The 20836-nt window shown below is 40.3% G+C and overlaps 1 protein-coding gene across 1 annotated transcript in view; it reads right to left on the bottom strand.

The window, feature by feature from the left end:
* Nucleotides 1-15033, bottom strand: part of LOC115363104 (immunoglobulin gamma-1 heavy chain-like) — a 50397-nt gene extending 35364 nt beyond the window's left edge. The window contains exons 1-2 of the mRNA XM_030057176.1: nucleotides 14856-15033; nucleotides 11855-11879 (exon numbers count right to left, since the gene is read on the bottom strand). Of these exons, the coding sequence (XP_029913036.1) occupies nucleotides 11855-11879; nucleotides 14856-15033 (203 nt within the window). The remainder of the gene's footprint in view (nucleotides 1-11854; nucleotides 11880-14855) is intronic.
* Between the last annotated feature and the right edge of the window lie 5803 nt (nucleotides 15034-20836).

The raw sequence follows: 20836 nt of genomic DNA, 5'->3' as shown, positions 1-20836 counted from the left end.
ATGTTTCTATGTGTGCTTACAGCCCATAACCTTTAATCAATATTTGCTGGCATCAGGACAGAGAACAAATGTGTTTTTTTTTTTTCTTGAAATAGACCATTTTTTTTGTCCTCTGCTGACAACTATTAGTAAAAAGGGCTGATTTGCCCTTCCTTGCTTTTTTTTCATGTTTGGACTCATTCATGAACATGGAACAAAGGTGATTCTATGCAGTCACGTTTATTGAAACACACTTTGCAGGCAAAGACAGTTTGACAAAGACAGTGCGTTCACTTGCACAAGAGACTCAAATGTAACAGCACACAATATGATGACAAACAAAACTCAGCTGACGCGCTGACTGTCATGTTAACAAAGTCACAGATTGCTGCTGCCGCAGAGGGCACAGTTTCCACAGGACAGGGGACACGCAGGCACACAGAGGAACACACTGCAAAACACAACATTTAAAGCTGAATTGACTCCACTCAACAGACATATATTTTACCCTGCGCTTTAGACACTGCTGACTTCTTGAATTTGCGTTCAGCACCAGTGGGCCAGACGTTGCAGGTGAAAATGACCTTGTCCTCCCACTTCTTCTTGCTGGTGGTGTACACACTTGTAACGGAGTAGCCATTTTGGGTCTTTTGCGGGGGGGAGTCGATACCATCTTGGTAGTCCGAAACATTATTTCCGTCTTGTTCAGTCCAGGTGATATAGTAGTCATAATGCAAGGTGCTGGACACCAGACACACCAGAGTGACCTTACCGCCTGATTCTCCCTTAGGCATGTCTTCTTCTTGGAGAACGTGGACTACAGGTTCAATTGTCTCTTTATCTGAAAGACACATAGAATTTACCATAGGAGCTATTGAGGTGGCTTCTTGGTAATTGTTCCTCCCGGATGAGGAACCTCACAGCTGTAAACAGATTTTCTCTCCCACTCCGTCTTGTTGACCTTCAGGACACTGATAAGTGAGTCGCTGCCTTCAGCTGTAGATATTTTCCATGTTTTGCCCTGTTTCACCACCTCCTCATTCTTTTTCCATGTGACTGTCGAGATTTCTGAGGGCAAATCCTCAATCATACATATTAGGGTGTAGGTGTCTCCATCAGGCACGGGCTGCAAAGTCACCACAGGCCCGGGCGCAGGAAGTGGGGGTGCTGAAGGTGCTACAGTACCCCCTACTTTTTCTGAAATGGCAATAAAAATTAAAAATTAAAAACTTTCTCTCAGCACACCCATCTCTGACTGACTTCCAGCGTCCCTGACCACAGGAAGATCTATGACCTCTGGACAGGGAGAAGAAAGAGCAGACATGAACATCAATCCTATACTGTATTCTAATTCATTTTTTTCTTTGAGTCATTTTCACCTGTAAAGGACAAACACATTTATTTATTTATTTTTATTTATTTTAATCAATTTATAAAGGACAGTGTGCACTTTCATTAGCTATTCAAGGAATAAAAAGATGAGTGCACCAGATTTAGCAAGAAAGCTAATTTCCATCTGTAGTCCTTACAAATAACATTAAAACAATCAACACAGTAAAACAAACATTAAAATTATCAACACAGTAAAACAAACATTAAAACAAACAGACCTGCACCTCTACCTCACATACCAATACACACAACATAAACACTACAGGCAGGCCATACAAACATAAATAAACAACCTAACCATTCCTAATGTAAAGTGCAGTGTAAAAAATGCCAGTTAGGTAGTAGAAATTATTATTGTATACTTAAAGTGCCAATGTAGAATACTGTAAACCTATTAGCATTACGATGTAAAGTGCCATTGCAGAATATTAAAGACATGAGGTTATTGGTATCATCAAATGTGATTGCAGATATTTTAAATACCAACCATGGTAATTCAGAACTACAGATTTACAATGAGGAAATACCAACAGTGGTAATAGACAAATACAAGATGGTTCTTGTAAGGTAACACATATAATAGTTAGAAAAACAAAACAAAACAAAAACAAAAACAAAACAAAACAAAACAAAACAAAACAAAAAACACAACCACAACCACAACAACAACAACAAAAAAAAAAAAAAAAAAAAAAAAAAACACTGGCAGGAAGTCAGGCAGCACCTAGTGTTGGCAACTCTGATTGCTCAGGAGCCATTTTTTTGTGGTGTGACAGAAGTTATTATAATCTGTGTTAGTTTTCATGTCACTAGGGAGCCTGTTCCATTCTCTGGTAGCCTTGATGGAGAAGGCGGATTGGCTAAAAGCAGAGCTCCTCTGTGGAACTTTGCAGTCCCCATTCGTTACCGATCTTAAGGTCCTTGTTCTCTGCTCAGAGCAGGTTACAACATAATTTTTCAACGGAGGGGGGGCAGCATTATAGATTATTTTATGGACCAGGCGAATGTGTGAGTAAGTGATTAGATTGTTAAAACTTAATAGTTTGTATTTAGAGAGGATGTTACAGTGGTGGTACTGTCTTGGCTTCCTGTCCAGTATTTTCAGGGCTTGTCCATACAAAGATTTAATCGGGACCAAGGTGGTTTGGTTGGCCTGCGCCCAGCATGGCATGCAGTATCTCATGTAAGAAAGGATCATAGAATTCAGGTACATTTTGGCAGCTTCAGTTGTTAAAGAGCTCCTAATATGATGGAAATTCATGATGTTAACCTTTAAGACATAGGTCATCTTTTTAATATGACTTTTAAATCTCAGATTTGAGTCCAGAGTAACTCCTAGGTACTTAAATTCATCCGTTTTTTTATTGACTGACCTTTCACAAATATATTTGGATACTCTCCTTTGTTGTTTTGTTTGTTAAAAAACATAGCCACTGTCTTGTCCATGTTAAGCGTAAGACACGCTCGGTCAAGCCACTCCGCCACTCGGTCCATAGCCTCAGATAATTTGGCTGCAACTTCATTGTGATTTTTACCATGGGCAAATAGGACTGTATCATCTGCATACATTATTGTTTTTACATTAGTACAGACTGTGGGGAGGTCATTGATGTATATACAAAACAAAAGAGGACCGAGAATCGATCCTTGGGGGACTCCCATAGTACAGGGTTGGAAAGTAGAGAGTTTGTCTTTGATTTTAACACACTGGGAACGATCAGCCAGATAAGATTGCAGCCATTTGAGGATGTTAGCAGAGAGTTTGAAGTTGGCTAACTTGGAGAGGAGGACAGAGTGACTCACAGTGTCAAACGCCTTGCGTAAATCCAGGAAGACAGCTCCTACTACGCCTCCTTTGTCAAGCTTTTCCCTGATGACTTCAAGGAAGTAACAACAGGCCGTTTCGGTGGAATGGTTTTCGCGGAAACCAAATTGCATGGGATGTAGTAATTTTTCTTTGTCAATATGAAACTTCAGCTGCTCTACAACTACTTTTTCAAGTAGCTTAGAGATAGCAGGAAGTATACTGATCGGCCTGTAGTTAATCACTTCCTGTCGGTCACCTGACTTAAAAACTGGGGTTACAATGGCTGACTTAAGGGCTGATGGAAACACACACTGATCTAATGACAAGTTGGTGATGTGCATTAGAGGCAGGGTGAGTGTGTCTTTATGTTTCTTAAGAAACACTGGGTCAAGTCCCCAAATATCCTTAGCTTTGGAATTTGAGAGAGAAGCAAGGATTTTTGTTACAATTGTTTCATTTACATGGGAAAAATACAACACAGACTTGTCAGATGCTTGAGCTCTAGGCACTGTACATAGATGGGTGTTTGAGAATGATCTACCCAGCTCGGACACAGAACTAATATAATAAGCATTAAAAACATTTGCCACCTCAAGGCTATCATTGATTGTATTGTGACTAGTTACTCTGAGCTCTAGCGGGCTGCTTTTATGTTGTGCCTTGCCAGATAATTTGTCCATGCAGTTCCAGATTATCTTGTTGTTTCCCTTTGCTTGTTGCCTGTGGATGAACTGAATTTGAGGCTTTTATGCTAAACAATAGATAGACAGGGAAAATGAAAACAGTCTATACTGCTGAAGAGCTGCGGTGATAAAACAGCTTCAACAGGAAAATGCATGTGGATCTGTTAAACAGATATTATACGGACACATTAGTAAGTTAAAAATCAAACCGTACTTTGCAGTGTCACATTTTGGGGGACTCCTGCATGATCCACGGAACAATAAAAAGACGCCAAAGAATCTAGTCGTGTTGTGTATCTGTATCTGTATAGTAATCTGTAGTATAAGTGCATTAGCCTACTGTTGTATTACAACAGTAGGCTAATGCACTTATAAAGTCAAAATTATTGCTGTGTCAAAATTATTGCTGTGTATTTTTCAGTAACAACTGTGAGAAATAAAAGTCAAAATTATTGCTGTGTATTTTTCAGTAACAACTGTGAGAAATATTAACCTTAACTGTTATGTTCATATTTACGAACATCTTTTATGTTTGGGGTCAATTAGACCCCAGCATTTTTAACCTCCACAAAATTATTATAACAAAAATTGTTACCAAAGTTTATGTGTCAAGTACTTTATGTTTCTTTGTTGAGGACCTAAATAGCCCTTTAAATAAAACATAACTCCCCCCATCCCCAACTTATATATACACGACTGTGGAAAAATATGCAAATCACCATAAAATTTAAGAAGAAATATAAATTTTTGGTGTTTTAATGGATTTATATTATTTCTAAGTACAGATTTTTGTTATTTATAACCGATGCGTTACACAGTGTGTACAGGACATTGAAACATATCATCATGTGAATTTCATTTTTACCCGGTAGTACACATTACATTAGGAAAAGTCATTAAATATGAAGCAAAAAAAAAAAAAAAAAAAAAATGATGTTAATCATTTATTTAGAGACTTTAAACATTGGCTGGGGTCAAATTGACCCCAAACATAATAGAAGGGTTAAATATGTATTTATATTATTATACTTTATTTAAATATTAACTAATTATTTACATTATTACAATTATTTAAATATAAAATATTTTTTTGTCTTTGATGTCCTGCTGCTCAAGTGAGACACCTATCACTCTCTGTATTTAGATCTAATACCTAATGTTGATTAAAATGGATGTGCCAAAACCCAGAGCCAGTGCCTGCTTTGGCAAAAATACTGAAGCCAAATTATCATATTAATTGGTAAAATGGGTATGTCATATAAAAGGTTTTTTTTTTTGTTGTTTGTTTGTTTGTTTCATATTCAGATACAGTCTACATTAAACAAATTGTCTCATATTTAATCTAATAAATATAACAAAATAATCAAATTAAAAGTGAAAAACTAACAGTAGTTGTAGACTTTCATCCACAAAAGATTCAGAAGGATAAAAACTAAAACGTTTTGCTTTCTAAGAAATACACTATATTGCCAAAAGTATTCGCTCATCTATCCAAATCATTGAATTCAGGTGTTCCAATCACTTCCATGACCACAGGTGTATAAAATCAAGCACCTAGGCATGCAGACTACTTCTACAAACATTTGTGAAAGAATGGGTCGCTCTCAGGAGCTCAGTGAATTACAGCATGGTGCTGTAATAGTAATGTAATAGGATGCCACCTGTGCAGTAAGTCCAGTTGTGAAACTTCCTCGCTACTAAATATTCCACAATCAACTGTTAGTGGTACTATAACAAAGTAGAAGCGATTGGGAACGACAGCAACTCAGCCACGGAGTGGTAGGCCACATAAAATCACAGAGCGGGGTCAGCGGATGCTGAGACGCATAGTGCGCAGAGGACGCCAACTTTCTGCAGAGTCAATAGCTTGAGACCTTTAAACTTCATGTGATCTTCAGATTAGCTCAAGAGCAGTGCGTAGAGAGCTTCATGGAATGGGTTTCCATTGCCGAGCAGCTTCATCCAAGCCTTACATCACCAAGCATAATGCAAAGCATCGGATGCAGCGGTGTAAAGCACACCGCCACTGGACTCTAGAGCAGTGGAGACGTGTTCTCTGGAGTGACGAGTCACGTTTCTCCGTCTGGCAATCTGATGGACGAGTCTGGGTTTGGTGGTTGCCAAGAGAACGGTACTTGTCTGACTGCATTGTGCCAAGTGTAAAGTTTGGTGGAGGGGGGATTATGGTGTGGGGTTGTTTTTCAGACGTTGGGCTCGGCCCCTTAGTTCCAGTGAAAGGAACTTTGAATGCTTCAGGATACCAAGACATTTTGGACAATTCCATGCTCCCAACCTTGTGGGAACAGTTTGGAGATGGCCCTTCCTGTTCCAACACGACTGCGCACCAGTGCACAAAGCAAGGTCCATAAAGACATGGATAAGCGAGTTTGGTGTGGAAGAACTTGACTGGCCTGCACAGAGTCCTGACCTCAACCCGAGAGAACACCTTTGGGATGAATTAGAGCGGAGACTGCGAGCCAGGCCTTCTTGTCCAACATCAGTGTTTGACCTCACAAATGCACTTCTGGAAGAATGGTCAAAAATTCCCATAAACACACTCCTAAACCTTGTGGAAAGCCTTCCTAGAACAGTTGAAGCTGTTCTAGCTGCAAAGGATGGGCCCACATCATATTAAATCCTATGGTTTAAGAATGGGATGTCACTCATGTTCATATGTGTGTGAAGGCAGCCGAGCGAATACTTTTGGCAATATAGTGTAGCTGAGGAAAACCTGATCTTGTCTGTAAGCCAAGCTTTTCCCGTCTCTCAAGCCACACTAAAGATTTAAAAAGGTCGCAACATAACTTTTTTCCTGATCAGGAATAACTTTTGAAAATAAAATAAACTGGTTACTGAAATAGTATGTTAAAACAGACTTACCTGAGGAAACAGAGACTTTGGTCCCGCTGCCCCAGTAGTCGAAATAATCACAGTGCTACGTCTCCATTCACTGCATGAACAAAAACCCTCAGTGCCATAACACTGCTTTAAATCCTTGGTAAATGCGTGAAATATAAAGAAATCCATGTTATTTTGCAGGTAATTTTGATCCCTCAGTATCACGTAAAGCCCTTTTTTCATTTTGTTTCACAAACATGGCTAAAATGTGGAGTTTTGTTGTCCAGGGTTTTTGTATGGGTGTATTTCACTGTGTCCAAACCACCCCATATCACAGTGATACACCCTTGTACAAAAACCAAGCCCTCATCTCTCCACTGGAAGACAAAAAGTCCACACATCTCCTCCCAGCAGAGGCTGTGCACAACACTAAACTCTGACTAATTCTTATCAACAAAAGCATCTCTGAGTCCCTGTGCCTTTGTGATGCAAATTGAATAATAAATCATTCATACAGGGTGTACACTGACGAAGTTAACAGTAACAAACAAGTAATAAAATAAATGTAAACAATACAATGGTGAAGGATAGCAATTTTCTTACCTGATACGTCTGAGGTAAAAGTGCGTTGGGGTTTGTTGTTTAGGTTGAGGGATTTCTGAACAAGTTGTTCTGTTGTGATGCACATCTGCATGACAGCTGCTTTCATACAGTGAGAGAGTCACACTGAAGCAAGTGACATAAATCCACTGCCAATATGATCGAAGCACAGGAGGAAATGACAGACAGCTGCTGAAAATGTCTTACTTTGAAAGACAATGAAATGTTATTATTCCATAATTTCTGACAATAAAAAAATAATTCATGAGTGAGAGCAAAAAGTTGCTCTCCTAAAATGATTAAACTATCTTTTATACGTTTATCTATCATAAGTTAAAATTGAATTACATAGTAACACTGTATATTGACACTATTAACTTAACAACATAACAAGTTTTTGCATGGCTGAATTGGTTCAGCCCCTGAGTAGCTAACAGGTACTCTAAGTACAAATAAACAACAATGGCTCAATATAATCTTAATACAGTTGTGATGAGTGCAGCTGCTGAATAAATTCTGTCATCTTTAACTGAATACACGCCATCACATTGTTACATACAAGCAAACAGGCACACAAAACAGTAAACGTTTTACAAAATTACGAAATTACAACTTAGCTCTTGTGTGTCCAGTTAGCTACGCTAGCTGTGTGTATCAACAGTGGCTCATGGCTGGACAGACTTAGGCCGTGTTTCTACCTGACATTAACATGCATCTTGGATGATCTGATCACAAGTGGACAGCTCCAAATGCGTCTGTTCACACCTGGCATTAGAAAGCATCTCCACATGCGTCTTAAGGAACCACTTGAGATCAGATCTCACTTCCCCGCTCTATATCCAAATTAACGTGTAGTCCATGCCATTTCCTTGCCATGTTTTGCTTTTTTTTTTTTTTTTTTTTTTTTGATAAATCAGTGTAACAGACATTTAACATAATGAGACTTGCTCACTCAAGCCTTGTTTAAATGTGCTGTCAGTCAGGCTATGTATGAAGTATTTCACATCTGTAAGTTATTACCATCATTTCCTACCAAATAATGTTATACAAAATTTGAAATGCTCTTAATGGAATGGAAAGAAAAGAAAAGAAATGTAATAAATCATAACATATCCCAACTGTACTTGTTTTCTTTTATTTCCCTTACACTTTGTTGTGAAGCAAAACTGTTTTTAAAAAAGCGCTGTGGAAATAAATATTATGATGATGATGATGACAGTGATGATGATGATAATGATGATGATGATGATGATGGTGATGATGAAAGATCAGACTGAACTCTGGTGAATAAATTAATTGGACAGGAAATCAGACCTCAGTGTGTCAGTGGTAGAGGGCTGTTTTAGTTGTGGATCTGATATGTGTCAGAAATTACAGATGAAGTAAAGAAGAAGAAGAAGAAGAAGAAGAAGGAAACATGTGTAAGGTATCCAGCCTGCATTTTTATCCTCTAAACAGCTGCTTTACAGCCTACCTTCAGTTCAGTTTCCATCTGGCCCATCAGCTCACAGTTCAGCTGTGCAGAACCAGCCAGGATATTTATATTATTGGAAAACTGACGGATCGGGCTGTTGTCAGGATTAGGTGAGGATTAGGTCAGCATGAGATGTTGGGCTGGAAATTAGAAGACATCAGGCGGTCCTTCAGTGTGGCCTGGCACACTTGTCTGTTTATAAATGTGATGTAGACAAATGTGTTCCAGGCCACCTAGAAGTGTGGCCTGAGCGATCAGATCTCAAGACACTTTGAGAACACATTTAAGTGCTTTTCCACCTGTACTCAGGACTGTCCACTTATGATTTGATGATCCATGACTCATGTTAATGCAAGATGGAAACCCGATCTCAGAGACCTTCAGGAGTCTTGGCTGGTCCTGCTCAAGTGGTCTGGCTAAAAGTATTCCTTATTTCTGAAATGGAGATTCACATATAAGGTCGTCAATTGACAAGTGGTAACTAGGAAAGTTTTTGTTGTTGTACTTTACACATAAAGTGTACAGATGAAGTGCTGCTTTCAGAGCTGAAGACGATCATTCTGTTTTCTAGATGAGTACAAAAAAATCACTTCAAAATTCTATTTGTTGAACAAAGAAATTTGCTTTATAAGGGCATTTAAAAAACTGGATGAAGTGGTTGCACAGAGGCTCTTTTTGTTCCTGACTCTCACACTGACACATGCAGTAGTTTTTGTCCAGCTCTGTGGCTTCCTGTATCACCGTGTTTTGTTCGTGCACAGTAGTAAACACACTGCAAAAATTCAAAATCTTACCAAGAATATTTGTCTTATTTCTAGTCAAAATATCATTACACTTAAAATAACACATGATCACCTCATAAGTAACTTGTTTTTAGCCAATTTTCACTTGTTTCAAGTGAATTTTCACTTGAAAATTTGTTTGTTTCATTGGCAAAATTTGCCAGTGGAAAAAGTGAAAATTCACTCGAAACAAGTGAAAATTGGCTAAAAACAAGTTATTTCGTAGGTGATCATGTCTTATTTTAAGGGTAATGAGATATTTTGACTAGAAATAAGACAAATATTCTTGGTAAGATTTTGAGTTTTTGCAGTGCAGCCGAGTCTTCAGTCTTCAGACTGTTCATCTGCAGATACACCTGGTCCACATTGTTGTCTCTGGAGATGGTGAAGCGATTCTGTACTGATGAAGAATAACGTTTAGTGCTACCACTTGGAGCAGAAATGTAGGCCAACCATTCCAGTCCTTTTCCTTCAGCTTGTCTGATCCAGCCGATAGCAGCATCACCATCTGATATTCCTGCATATGTACAGGTCAGTTTGTGGGATTCTCCAGGCCGCTTCACCACTGGTTCAGACTGGGTCAGAGTCTGACTGCAAACACCTGGAGAGAAAAACAGTTGGACGAGATTAGAGCCAAACAAAACCCTTTACAGAAAAAAAGTGTGAAGCATTCTTGTGCCATTCACCAGTGAAAATTGATATCATTAGAAAGGTGAGACATGTAGCTACTGCCATGGTGAGTATTGGAGTTTGTCTTGTCAGCAGTTTGGTCTCTCTTTCAGTTTGGAGTGAGATAAATACAGATGGAGGAGAGCAGAGTTTTGCATTGACTCCTCCTCACAGAGAGAGAAAATCAAAAGATTATCAAATGGAGGAAGGGGAACTGGCTTTAATGTTTAGTAGCTGAAGGAATTTGATACACATGATGAGAGATTTATATTGTTACTGTGTTTTTTTCAGTGACAGAGAGGAATATTCACCTTTCCCCCTCTTTTTTTTCACTGAGAGACCTGGAAATGAACCGAGGGGACTAAAGAGACACACAAGATAGAGGACACAGGTAAGATCAAGCAAGTGAAGCCTGATTCAAAAGACGGACCTTGTACTTTTTTTTTTCTTAAGTCAAAACAGCTTCATACAGCTGATATGTGGATTTGACTTTTGCTACACAGAGATAGTAGGAATTCATTTGTGAATGAAGTGATTATAAATGCCATGAAAAAGATATTTATATTATATGCTTCATGCTTGTCTCAGCATCTCTTAACAGGTTCACCTTTTAAACATAATTTCATCTAAAAAAAAAAAAAAAGATGTGTGTTAGTGTGTGTTCATCAGGCAGTGCTCACTCTCTCTGCTGCAGGATAAATCACCAGAATCTAGGACTAATTAAAAAAAATGCCTCAACTTTACCTTTCTGATAATTCAAAGGGAAGCTTGATCTGTTTCTGTGCAAAAATCCTAGTTTTTGCCACAATTTGGTGATGAGTTTTTCAAGATGATATTTAAATATAATGATTCATCTAGCCAAATTCCTAGATACTTGTACACTGTGACTCTCATTGCAGTCCTTCAATGTGGATTGATGTAGCCTATTAAAATCAATATCTCTTACTCAAGCATGAACATTGTTTTGCTTGCTTTTAGTACTAGTTCAAGGTTGACAAGTGCATTGATGAAGAGCACTAAAAGGAAGCTGTAGGTTTTCAACAGCATGTTGTCCAGAATCAGCAAAACAATATGTTTTTTTTTTTTTCCCACACAAGAAACAATATCATCTACAACTAATGTAACAGCAGAGATGGTACCATGCATAGGTCTGAAACTAGACTGGTGAGGGTTCAAAGCAGAATATTTAGAGAACAACACATTAAATAGGACATTCGATTCCAGGATTTTTTGCCAGAGAGTAAAGTTTGGATATTGAGCGATAATTATTGAGATCACTGTTGCCTCCTTTGTACAAAGGAGGGGACATATATTGTTGGCCTACCATCAAAACTTACTGTTATGTGGAAATAACTCTAGTGAGGTGTCAAAATAAATGTAAGAGTAAATTATTATAGTAAATCATTCTTAAAACATCTGAAGTAGACTTCAGTATACAGTGTTTACCATGGATTGTGACACACTGGATTGCTACAACCCCTCCTGTGAATTGTGAAATAAATTTTATTATTTTTGTGCGTTCATGTTTTCTTGGTGAATGTGTTTTTACAGCTCTGACATGCTTCAGTGCTTTGTAAACAGAGATCAGTGTGGATCAGTTTTTGCACAGCTTCACAGGCTCCTGTGTCACTGTTGCTCTTGAGCACAATAATAAACTCCAGAGTCTTCAGGTTTCAGACTCTTAGCCTCTAAGAACACTGCATTTTGGGAACTGTCTTTGGTGATGCTAAACTGGCCTTGGACAGCTTGGGCAAATATTGTGCCAGTTCCGCTATCAATGCGCCCAATCCATTCCAGTCCCCTGCCTGGTTTCTGACGAATCCAGTGCAGCCAAGCAAGAGGAAGTCCAGACACTTTGCAAGACAGAGTGACTGACTGTCCAGCTCTCTTGACCAGCAGCTCTGAGGAGGTGAGGGACTGACCCTGAGCAGCTGAGAGACACACAGAGTTTAGACGGTGGGAGGCCATCAGACAATCAAAGCTCTCAACTTTCTTCCTCTTTTCCTCCACTAGATACAGACAAGTACGCTTCACTCACCTGAAATGAGAGCCAGGAGGAAGCCACTTTCTACAGCTGTCATGGTGGAAATTTGTGAAGTCAGCTGAGAGAGGCTAACATGAGACTGAGAGGACAAAACATATATACTGTGCAGGAGGAAGGGAGGAGACTGTGAGGCAGTGTCCTTATTTGCATCTCTACCTGTTTTGAAGATAAAGTAATGCTAGAGGTACTTTCACATTAACATTTACTTCCAGTCTATTTCGGGTTGCGCATAAGTAACAGCGCAGGGACAGCTTTTCTGTTGGAACGAGTAAACCTTAATGTCCGTTCAAAACCACAGGACCCCTAAACACCAACAACCAACTTGATACATCACTTTACTGTGCGGCATATCACTCCCCCCAATCTAAACTATCCTGACCCCTACAGACACACTGTAGAGTGTGATAGAGTTTACATAAAAATATTTAAAAAATCTACCATTAATCCATTAATCAAATCATTTAAACATTGGACCAATACCAAACTAAGATAATCTTCAAAACAATTCTTCACAAAAATGAATCTTATATGACAGTACTTTATTATCAAAGAGATGAAGGCTGAGCTGGACTGGACTACACCTGAATGAATACTGGACAATATTGACCTACAACCTGGAAAAACATTTAAAGACTGAAAAACAGACTGTGATTATAGTTTGTTTTCTGCATTACAGTAATCAAAATGAAATTAAATTAAAAGAATAAAAGTTAAATTATTGAATTAAAAAACATACTGCAGGCTGTCTATTCATGCTTTGCTCTTGTTAATAATCTGTCAAATCAAAGGAAGAGCAAAGCAAGACACTGGGAGAGTGAATGAAAGGGGGGAAAGAAATGAAATGTATTAATGACCTGCCATTTCTGTGCACTGTCATTTAAAAATAATTTGTCAATTCAGTAAAGTGGTTGATTGTTGATAAATTACAGTCGTAAGGGAAAAAAAAGGTGATTATGTGATTTGCTCCAAAAGCCCTGCAGAAGTCATTTAGATCGCTCTGGTAAATGTCTATGGAGGTTTTTGTGCAGCTGCTCCACTGTCTTCAGTCACTGTGCTTCTCGAGCACAGAAGTAAACAGCAGAATCCTCTGCTGTCAGCCTCGTGGCCTCGAGGTGCTGAGTGCTGCTGGACACATCTTCAGTCAGGGTGAAACGGCTTTGAAAGGAGCTGGCATAGTCAGCAGAGTTTGAACCTGCATTCATGCTCCCAATCCACTCCAGAGCTTTCCCTGGCTGCTGCCTCACCCAGTGTATATAGTAGTCTGTCATGTCAAACCCAGACATGGTACATGACATCTTCACTGTGTCTCCTGGTCTTTTCACCTGAGAGGGAGTCTGGTCCAGTCTGATCTCACTCCACACTCCTGCAAACAAAGAAAACGTGATCATCAGACATCAGAGGATGAATCCCTGCTGAGATATTTACCAGAGAAAAGTTTTTACTTCAGAACTGTTTTCATACCATGTATAGTGACGACACAGAATAAAGTCCAGACGATAGTGTGTCCCATCATGTAATACACCCTGCAGTGAAGTGCTCTCTGATCAGTGTCTTTCTCCCCTCTGTAAAACTGGCCAAATGTGTGTGTGTAAGGAGTGAGGACTTTGCATAGACCTCCCTCTGCAGGTTTAAATAGGGAACATGTCAGATGGATCATCACTCCTGCTTAGTGACAATTGTCATTTTATGGCTGTCCAACAATTTTAGAAAACTGCTCTGACAGTAACATTGAAAAACAGTAAAATCTGTAACGTTTGTCATCAGAGGCATCTGGATTTCATTTGTAAGATGAAATACTTTGTGTACATGAAATATTTAAAGTTTTTGTAGGTGTGGTTTCATAGAAAAAAAAACTTGTTTCAAGTAAATTTGAACATTAATTTATATTTTTATATTGTTATGTTATTACTCTTGTTGTTTGTTGTTGTTGATAATGTTGTTGTTGTAGTTGTTGTTGTTGTGGCTAAGTTATCTAATTGTACTGTAACAAGAAAAAAGGAAATATGCATTTCCACCTAAGCATGAATCAGTAGAACTACCTTGCAAAAAAAAAAAAAAGGTTTTCACATTTTTTCTACATAAGACTTATGCAATTAAAACCTCCTTCCTGTACAACGTGTAAAACAAGCTTCTCAGAATTAATAGAAGAAAAACTGGGAATTTGTCATGTTGATAAGATGAAAAACAAACTTAAACAATCTGATTGATCAAGATTAATAAATAAAATCTTGTGTTTGACCTGAGGAAAAAAAATAAAACTTATTTTTGATTAACTGCTTTTTGTTCAGTGATTGTCTTTTCTCACTTTCTTTGTTGACCAAGTTCTTTCATGAAAAAAACATCATTCATGTTATGAGCTCAGCTCTTTTTTTTTCTTTTCTTTTTTAAAGCCCATCAAAGTTTAACTCTCTTATTATTAACTGTGGTTTGTGTATGTGTGTTTGTGCACATACGTGTCTGTAAATATAAATATTCATATTTTCTTACACTGGAAGCAAAGAGCTAATTCAAAAAAGGGAGGACTGGAGGATTTTGTACAGCTGCTCCACCAACTCCAGTCACTGTGGCTCTCGAGCACAATAATAAACAGCAGAGTCTTCAGTCTTCAGACTGTTCATCTGGAGATACAGCTGCTGCAGGTTGTTGTTTCTGGAGACGGTGAACCGGCCTTGGACTGACTGGGAGTAGTAGGTGTTGCTGCCAGTATGACTGATAGTTGCAATCCACTCCAGTCCTTTACTAGGAGCCTGTCTGACCCATGCCATCCAGTAGTCACTGAATGTGAATCCATAGTTGTAACAGATCAATCTGTGGGACTCTGCAGGCTTTTTAACCACTGGTTCAGATTGTGTCAGAGTCTGACCATCAACACCTGCCAACACAAAACAGAAAACCATCACATGCATGAAGTTAATATTTGAACGAAGACGATGCCAAATCCAGATGACTGAAAATGTTCACCTGCCCAGCAGAGAGTTAAAAGCAGCAGTCCTGTCCTATCGCCCAGTGGTTCCCAACCCAGTCCTCAAGTACCCCCTGTCCTGGAGGTTTTTGTTTCAGCTCTACTCTTTCACACCTGATCCAATTAAGGCCCTTGCACCTTCATGCACGCCCTCTTCTCTCTCTCTCTCTCTCAACCTTTATTTGGATTCGGGGAATCATTGAGAGCAAGCCCTCATTTGCAATGATGCCGAATGTACAACAACCATAAAAACAATACAGAATTACAATAAAAATAGCAAAAAATTGAATAAAACAGGGATTAAAACAGAATAAAACAGGGAATAAAACACAATAAAACAGGGATTAAAACAGAATAAAACAAGGATTTAAAAGAGAATAAAACAGGGAAATAAAACAGAATAAAACAGGGACAAAATTAAAAGCAGTTACAACTATGAGTAAAATAATCAGCAATCAAGGATTTGAACTGGTCGAGGTGTACAAATGTTTTAAGTTGCAGGTCACGTTGCAAAATGTTCCAGCTGTGAGCTGCACAGAAGCTAAAGGCAGTTTTCCCAAGTTCAGTACGTGGACGCGGTACTTGGAGCAACAAAAAATTGGAAGAGCGTGTGGAGTAATTCCTACTGGACCACCTCAATAGAGAGCTCAGATAATGAGGAAGCCTTCCAATAAGGGCTTTATAAATGAAAACAAGCCAGTGCCTATTCCGTCTGACAGACAGGGAAGTCCAGCCAAGTTTATCATACAAAACACAATGATGGACAAAATAACTGTCACCAGTAATAAATCTTAAGGCTGAGTGATAAACAGCATCTAATGATTTTAGGGTGGAAGCAGATGCATGGCGATAAATAACATCACCGTAATCCAGGACTGACAGGAAGACTGCCTCAATTACCCGCTTCCTGCAGGACATAGGAAAGCTGTCTCTATTTCTATAAAAATACCCTATTTTCTGACGCAGCTTGGTAACAAGCATGGCAATATGAAACTTAAAATTAAGTTTTTGGTCCAGCCAAATACCAAGATATTTATACTCTGAGACCCTCTCAATGTTATGACCGTCCAGGGTCGTAATACACAGTGGTATGTTGATATCAACGTCACTACGAGAGAACAGCATAAATTTAGTCTTGTTTGGATTCAGTAGTAATTTCAAGCTGAAGAGAGCATCTTGAAGTGCGTTAAAAGCCATTTGAAGGGTTTCAACAGCAGACTGAGCAGTATCGGCAGAACAGTATAGTACTGTATCATCTGCATAGAGATGAGCATTACAGCCTGTTATAGAGGTTGTAACATTATTAATAAAAATTGAAAACAAAATTGGACCCAGAATGGAACCTTGAGGAACCCCTTTTGCCAGTGGCAGGAATTTAGAGCGATTTTTACCTAGGATTACAGATTGTTGTCTATGAGACAAATAATCACAAAACCAATTACAGGCATTCAAATCAAAACCAATATCATATAATTTCTGAAGCAGCAGAGCATGATCAACAGTGTCAAACGCTTTTGTAAGATCAACAAAAAGTGCCGCACAGTATTTCTTGTTATCAACATCAGAAATAATATCATTTAAAACCATGGTAGTAGCAGTGATGGTACTATGCTGGGCTCTAAAGCCAGATTGATTTGGGCTCAACACAGAATTTTCTGAGAGGAATGATTTGAGCTGCTCATTTACAAAAGATTCCAGTAATTTAGCAAGGCAGGGCAGTTTGGAAATCGGTCTATAGTTATTTAAATCATTTTTATCACCACCTTTATGCAGTGGGATTATGTGAGCAGATTTCCAAACTAGAGGGACAATACCACTAGACATAGAAAGATTGAAAAGATAAGTTACCTGCTCTGTAATAAAAGGGGCAGCAAGCTTTAAAAAGAAAGGTTCTAGGTTGTCCTCACCAATTGCTGACCTACAATCAATGGCCTGCAGTGCCTTACTCACAGCAGAGGGAGTGACAGCCTGTAGGGTGAACTGAGGACAGGCAGGTGAGGTGGAAATAGGAGTTGATAAATGGGCTAAAAGTTTAGAACAAGAGGCTGCTCCTGAGTGTTCGATCTCAGCCGTTTTTCCAACGGAAGCAAACTGAGTATTAAAAGCCTGGCAAATATCAGATGCCTCATTTACCAGACAACCATTAAACAAAATATGAGGTGGGATTGACAAAGATTTATCTTTTGTGTTTACCGCTCTCCAGAATTTTGAAGGATCTGAGGCAGATTTGAAAATCAGTTCAGTGTAATAGTTTGCTTTTGTTTTCCGTAAGGAGGATGTGCATTTATTCCTTAGTTGTCTGAAAATAAGCCAATCAGCTGCTGCTCCAGTACGCCTGGCTTGTGACCAGGCTTTGTCCCTTGCCTTGAATAACAAAGACAATTCTGAATTAAACCATGGGCTTGATCTTTCCTTAATTCTGAGCTTCTTGAGTGGTGCATGTTTATCTATGACAGCAAGTAAAACATTTGTGAGATATTCTAGCGCTCCCTCAGCATTAGGAATGTCAGAGGTGTGACACAAATTACTGTCAGCAAGGTCCCTGAGGAAGGACTGTTCATTAAAAAATTTAAAATTCCTTTTAAAAACAATTTTAGAGCCCATTTTTTCCCGCTTACAGCTGCGTATGCATACCACAGGACAATGATCACTGAAACCAAGTGGAAAAACCCCAGAGGCCGTAATGTTTTCCTTCCTGTTTGAAAAGATCAAGTCAATCAGTGTAGATTTTGAAGGATCCTTCAAATTGGGTCTGGTTGGTTCCTCAATTAGCTGTGATAGGTTAAAATTTGCACACATCTCCTTTAAACTGGATGAATCATTAGATAACCAGTTCTGGTTTAAGTCACCCAGGATCAATAGCTCAGACTGCTCAAACTGGGCAAGCAAATCAGCTAAAGCACTGATAGAACCAGGGACAGCCGATGGTGGTCTATAAACACCCACTAGATTAAAGGACCTGTCATGAGATGAATTGATTTTCAAAACAATCAGCTCAAAACAGTGTGGCACAGAAACAGCACTTAAAATAGAGACAGGCAAGTTAGATCTAACAAACACAGCAACACCCCCTCCTCTGCCAGTCCTGTCCATCCTATACAGATTATAATTTTGGAGGGAAACCTCTGAATCAGGGATACTCCTTTTGAGCCAGGTTTCAGACAGAACCACAATATCAGGGTCAGACTGTTGTACAATGATCTTTAAATAATCTATTTGTCTGCAGAGACTTCTAATATTTAAATGTAAAACCCCAAGGCCTTTTCTGGCCTTAAATTGAACAGGGTCTAGCAGGGGAGGTTTGGGGGGTTCAGTGACTACAGAGGTGGGTATGAGTGGAGTGAACTTTACAATAGGCACAGATATCAAATTATTTATAGAACATTTGTTTTTTATAGAACGGGTTTCCCAGTTTACATAAGGAGGTCTGTAGCTAATTAAAACAGGGATTTTGTCCGATGGAACAGTGATAACTTTGTGATTCAGGGGGTTAACGCCTCTAAAACAGTTAGGTGTAGCGGGCCTGGTAATAAGTATTGACTGAGTAGGCACTGGGGGAGCTGACTGTAGAAAGCAGCGAGTCATTTTGGGCGTCAGGCCACAAGGTGGGGCTGGTGAGTTTGGCAGTGGGAGTCGTGGCAGTGTCGTGGCGGAGAAGTAAACACACGGCTGAGGGCCGGAAGTGACCGGTGGTGGACAGGTGTCAGGACCACGGCTGAAGAGGAGTGTTTAAAACGGTATAAAACATGTTTTCAGTTAAAATGCGCCCGCCCAGGGCACTGGGGTGGATGCCATCGTTCCTATAAAAAGACGGACGATTCCAGAAGAGATTAAAATTGTCGATAAAAAATGCATTGTGCATTGCACAAGCAGATTGGAGCCAGGTGTGGAGGGCGAGAGTTCTGCTAAAGCGTTCACATCCTCGTTTGAAAGGCGGAAGAGGTCCGGATATGAAGATTCTCCTTCCACAATCTTTCAGGGAGTCAAACAGCTTTAAGAAATCTTGTTTTAAGATTTCAGACCCCTGCTCCGGAACATTGTTGCATCCTATGTGAATGATGATGCTCCGTGCTCGGGGATATTTAGCCAGGAGGCTAATGCATTTTTCCGTTATGTCAGCCACCTTTGCACCAGGAAAGCAAAAACACTTGGCAGATTTTCTGCGGACATTTCTTATTATGGAATCCCCGATGACAAGCGTGGTTGGACTGGGGGTCGGTGTTTGAGGTGATGCAGCTGAGAACGAGGGGGCAGCGGTGGGGGCGGGGTCGTGGAGGTGTGCAACGGAGCGGTCAGGGCGCGGAGAGGAGGACGGGGCCCGAGGTGCAGGAGTAAACTGAGGCTTGGAATAGCGAGTATTGGGCCGACAGGGTTTTCCAGTGCCATCTGGATGTCGGGGGGGAGCCGGAATGGTGGATGACCAGCCGGACTGACAAGTCGACGTGGAGAGACGGAACTTTCTGGGGAGATTTTCGGGCTTCGGTGACGGAGGAGTGGTGTGGTGATCGATAAGTGGGGGAAAGTGATGCTCGTCCAGGATGGAAAATTTGTTGTTCAGCAGGAGGGGCTGAGACGGAGGTGAGCAAGAGGCAGGCTTCCCACCATGTTTACCTCTATGGGCAGTACACCACAGCTCCTTCTGACAGGGAGTGGAGCTAACCAGAGCCTTGGGCTTAGCGCCCAGCCGGGACCAATGCTCTGTGGTCGAGGCAGCAGCGACATCCGCACATGGGAGTGGAACAGTTGAGTCCATTTCTCTGGCGGTTGCAGAGCTGGCAGCGAGACCCACGGCGACAACCATCGAATCGATGATCTGCTCTTCCTCCCTCAGCTGATATAAGGTGGACATTCTCCCTTCCAGCTCGGAGATCCTCTGGGTTAGGCGAAGGCAGCCGTCGCATCCAGGTGAGGTGAGTGGAGGCATGTCTTGTTGTGTTAGGTGGTGGTTGCTGGGGAGAGAAAACAGCTGTGGCCAGTAAAGATGTCGAGATAAGGGGGATGCTAGTGTTGTTATTGTTGTTGTTGGTGGTGGTGGTCGGCTAGAGTTAGCAGTAGGCAGTGACACAGGGCAAGACTTACTCGCGAGGGCTCCACAACGGGAGCCCACAGCGGAGAGTAGATTTGACACGTTAAGCTGCACACAGAGGGTCCTGGGTCGGATCGAAACTTACCGGCACAGGCCCATAGACTGGGCCTGCTGCGTTGGATCAGCCTCCGGTAAGCAGGTTTGGCGGCGGTTGATTCCTCTCGGCTTGTGGTGAGAGTTAGCCCAGTGCTGACAGAGCTGGAAACAAGCTGAGCCAAGCCGGTCGTGGCAGTCGATTCGTAAAATTAAAAATCCGAATATCCGATTACTAAAAACGTTGTACCAGGTTAAAACATAGGCATAGCTTGAGAGGGTTTAGCCAAGTATGACACAAAATTCTGTCTAAAAACTGAATAAAATCTAGATTAGAGACAGAGCCTCTGACAGAGCTTCTGCCCGGTAACCGGAAGCCGGAAGGAACACTTCGTCTTCTAAGCTGCGTCCCAATCAGAACATGCTGTTCCTCACCTTGATGAGATCTAGGTAGATCTGTTTCAGCCAATCAGTATGAAGCCCTTAC

Source organism: Myripristis murdjan, chromosome 8, assembly GCF_902150065.1.
Source record: "Myripristis murdjan chromosome 8, fMyrMur1.1, whole genome shotgun sequence".
Classification (NCBI taxonomy): Eukaryota; Metazoa; Chordata; class Actinopteri; order Holocentriformes; family Holocentridae; genus Myripristis; species Myripristis murdjan.
The sequence above is the reverse complement of the archived record's forward strand: the minus strand, read 5'-3'. Positions and strand labels throughout refer to the sequence as shown.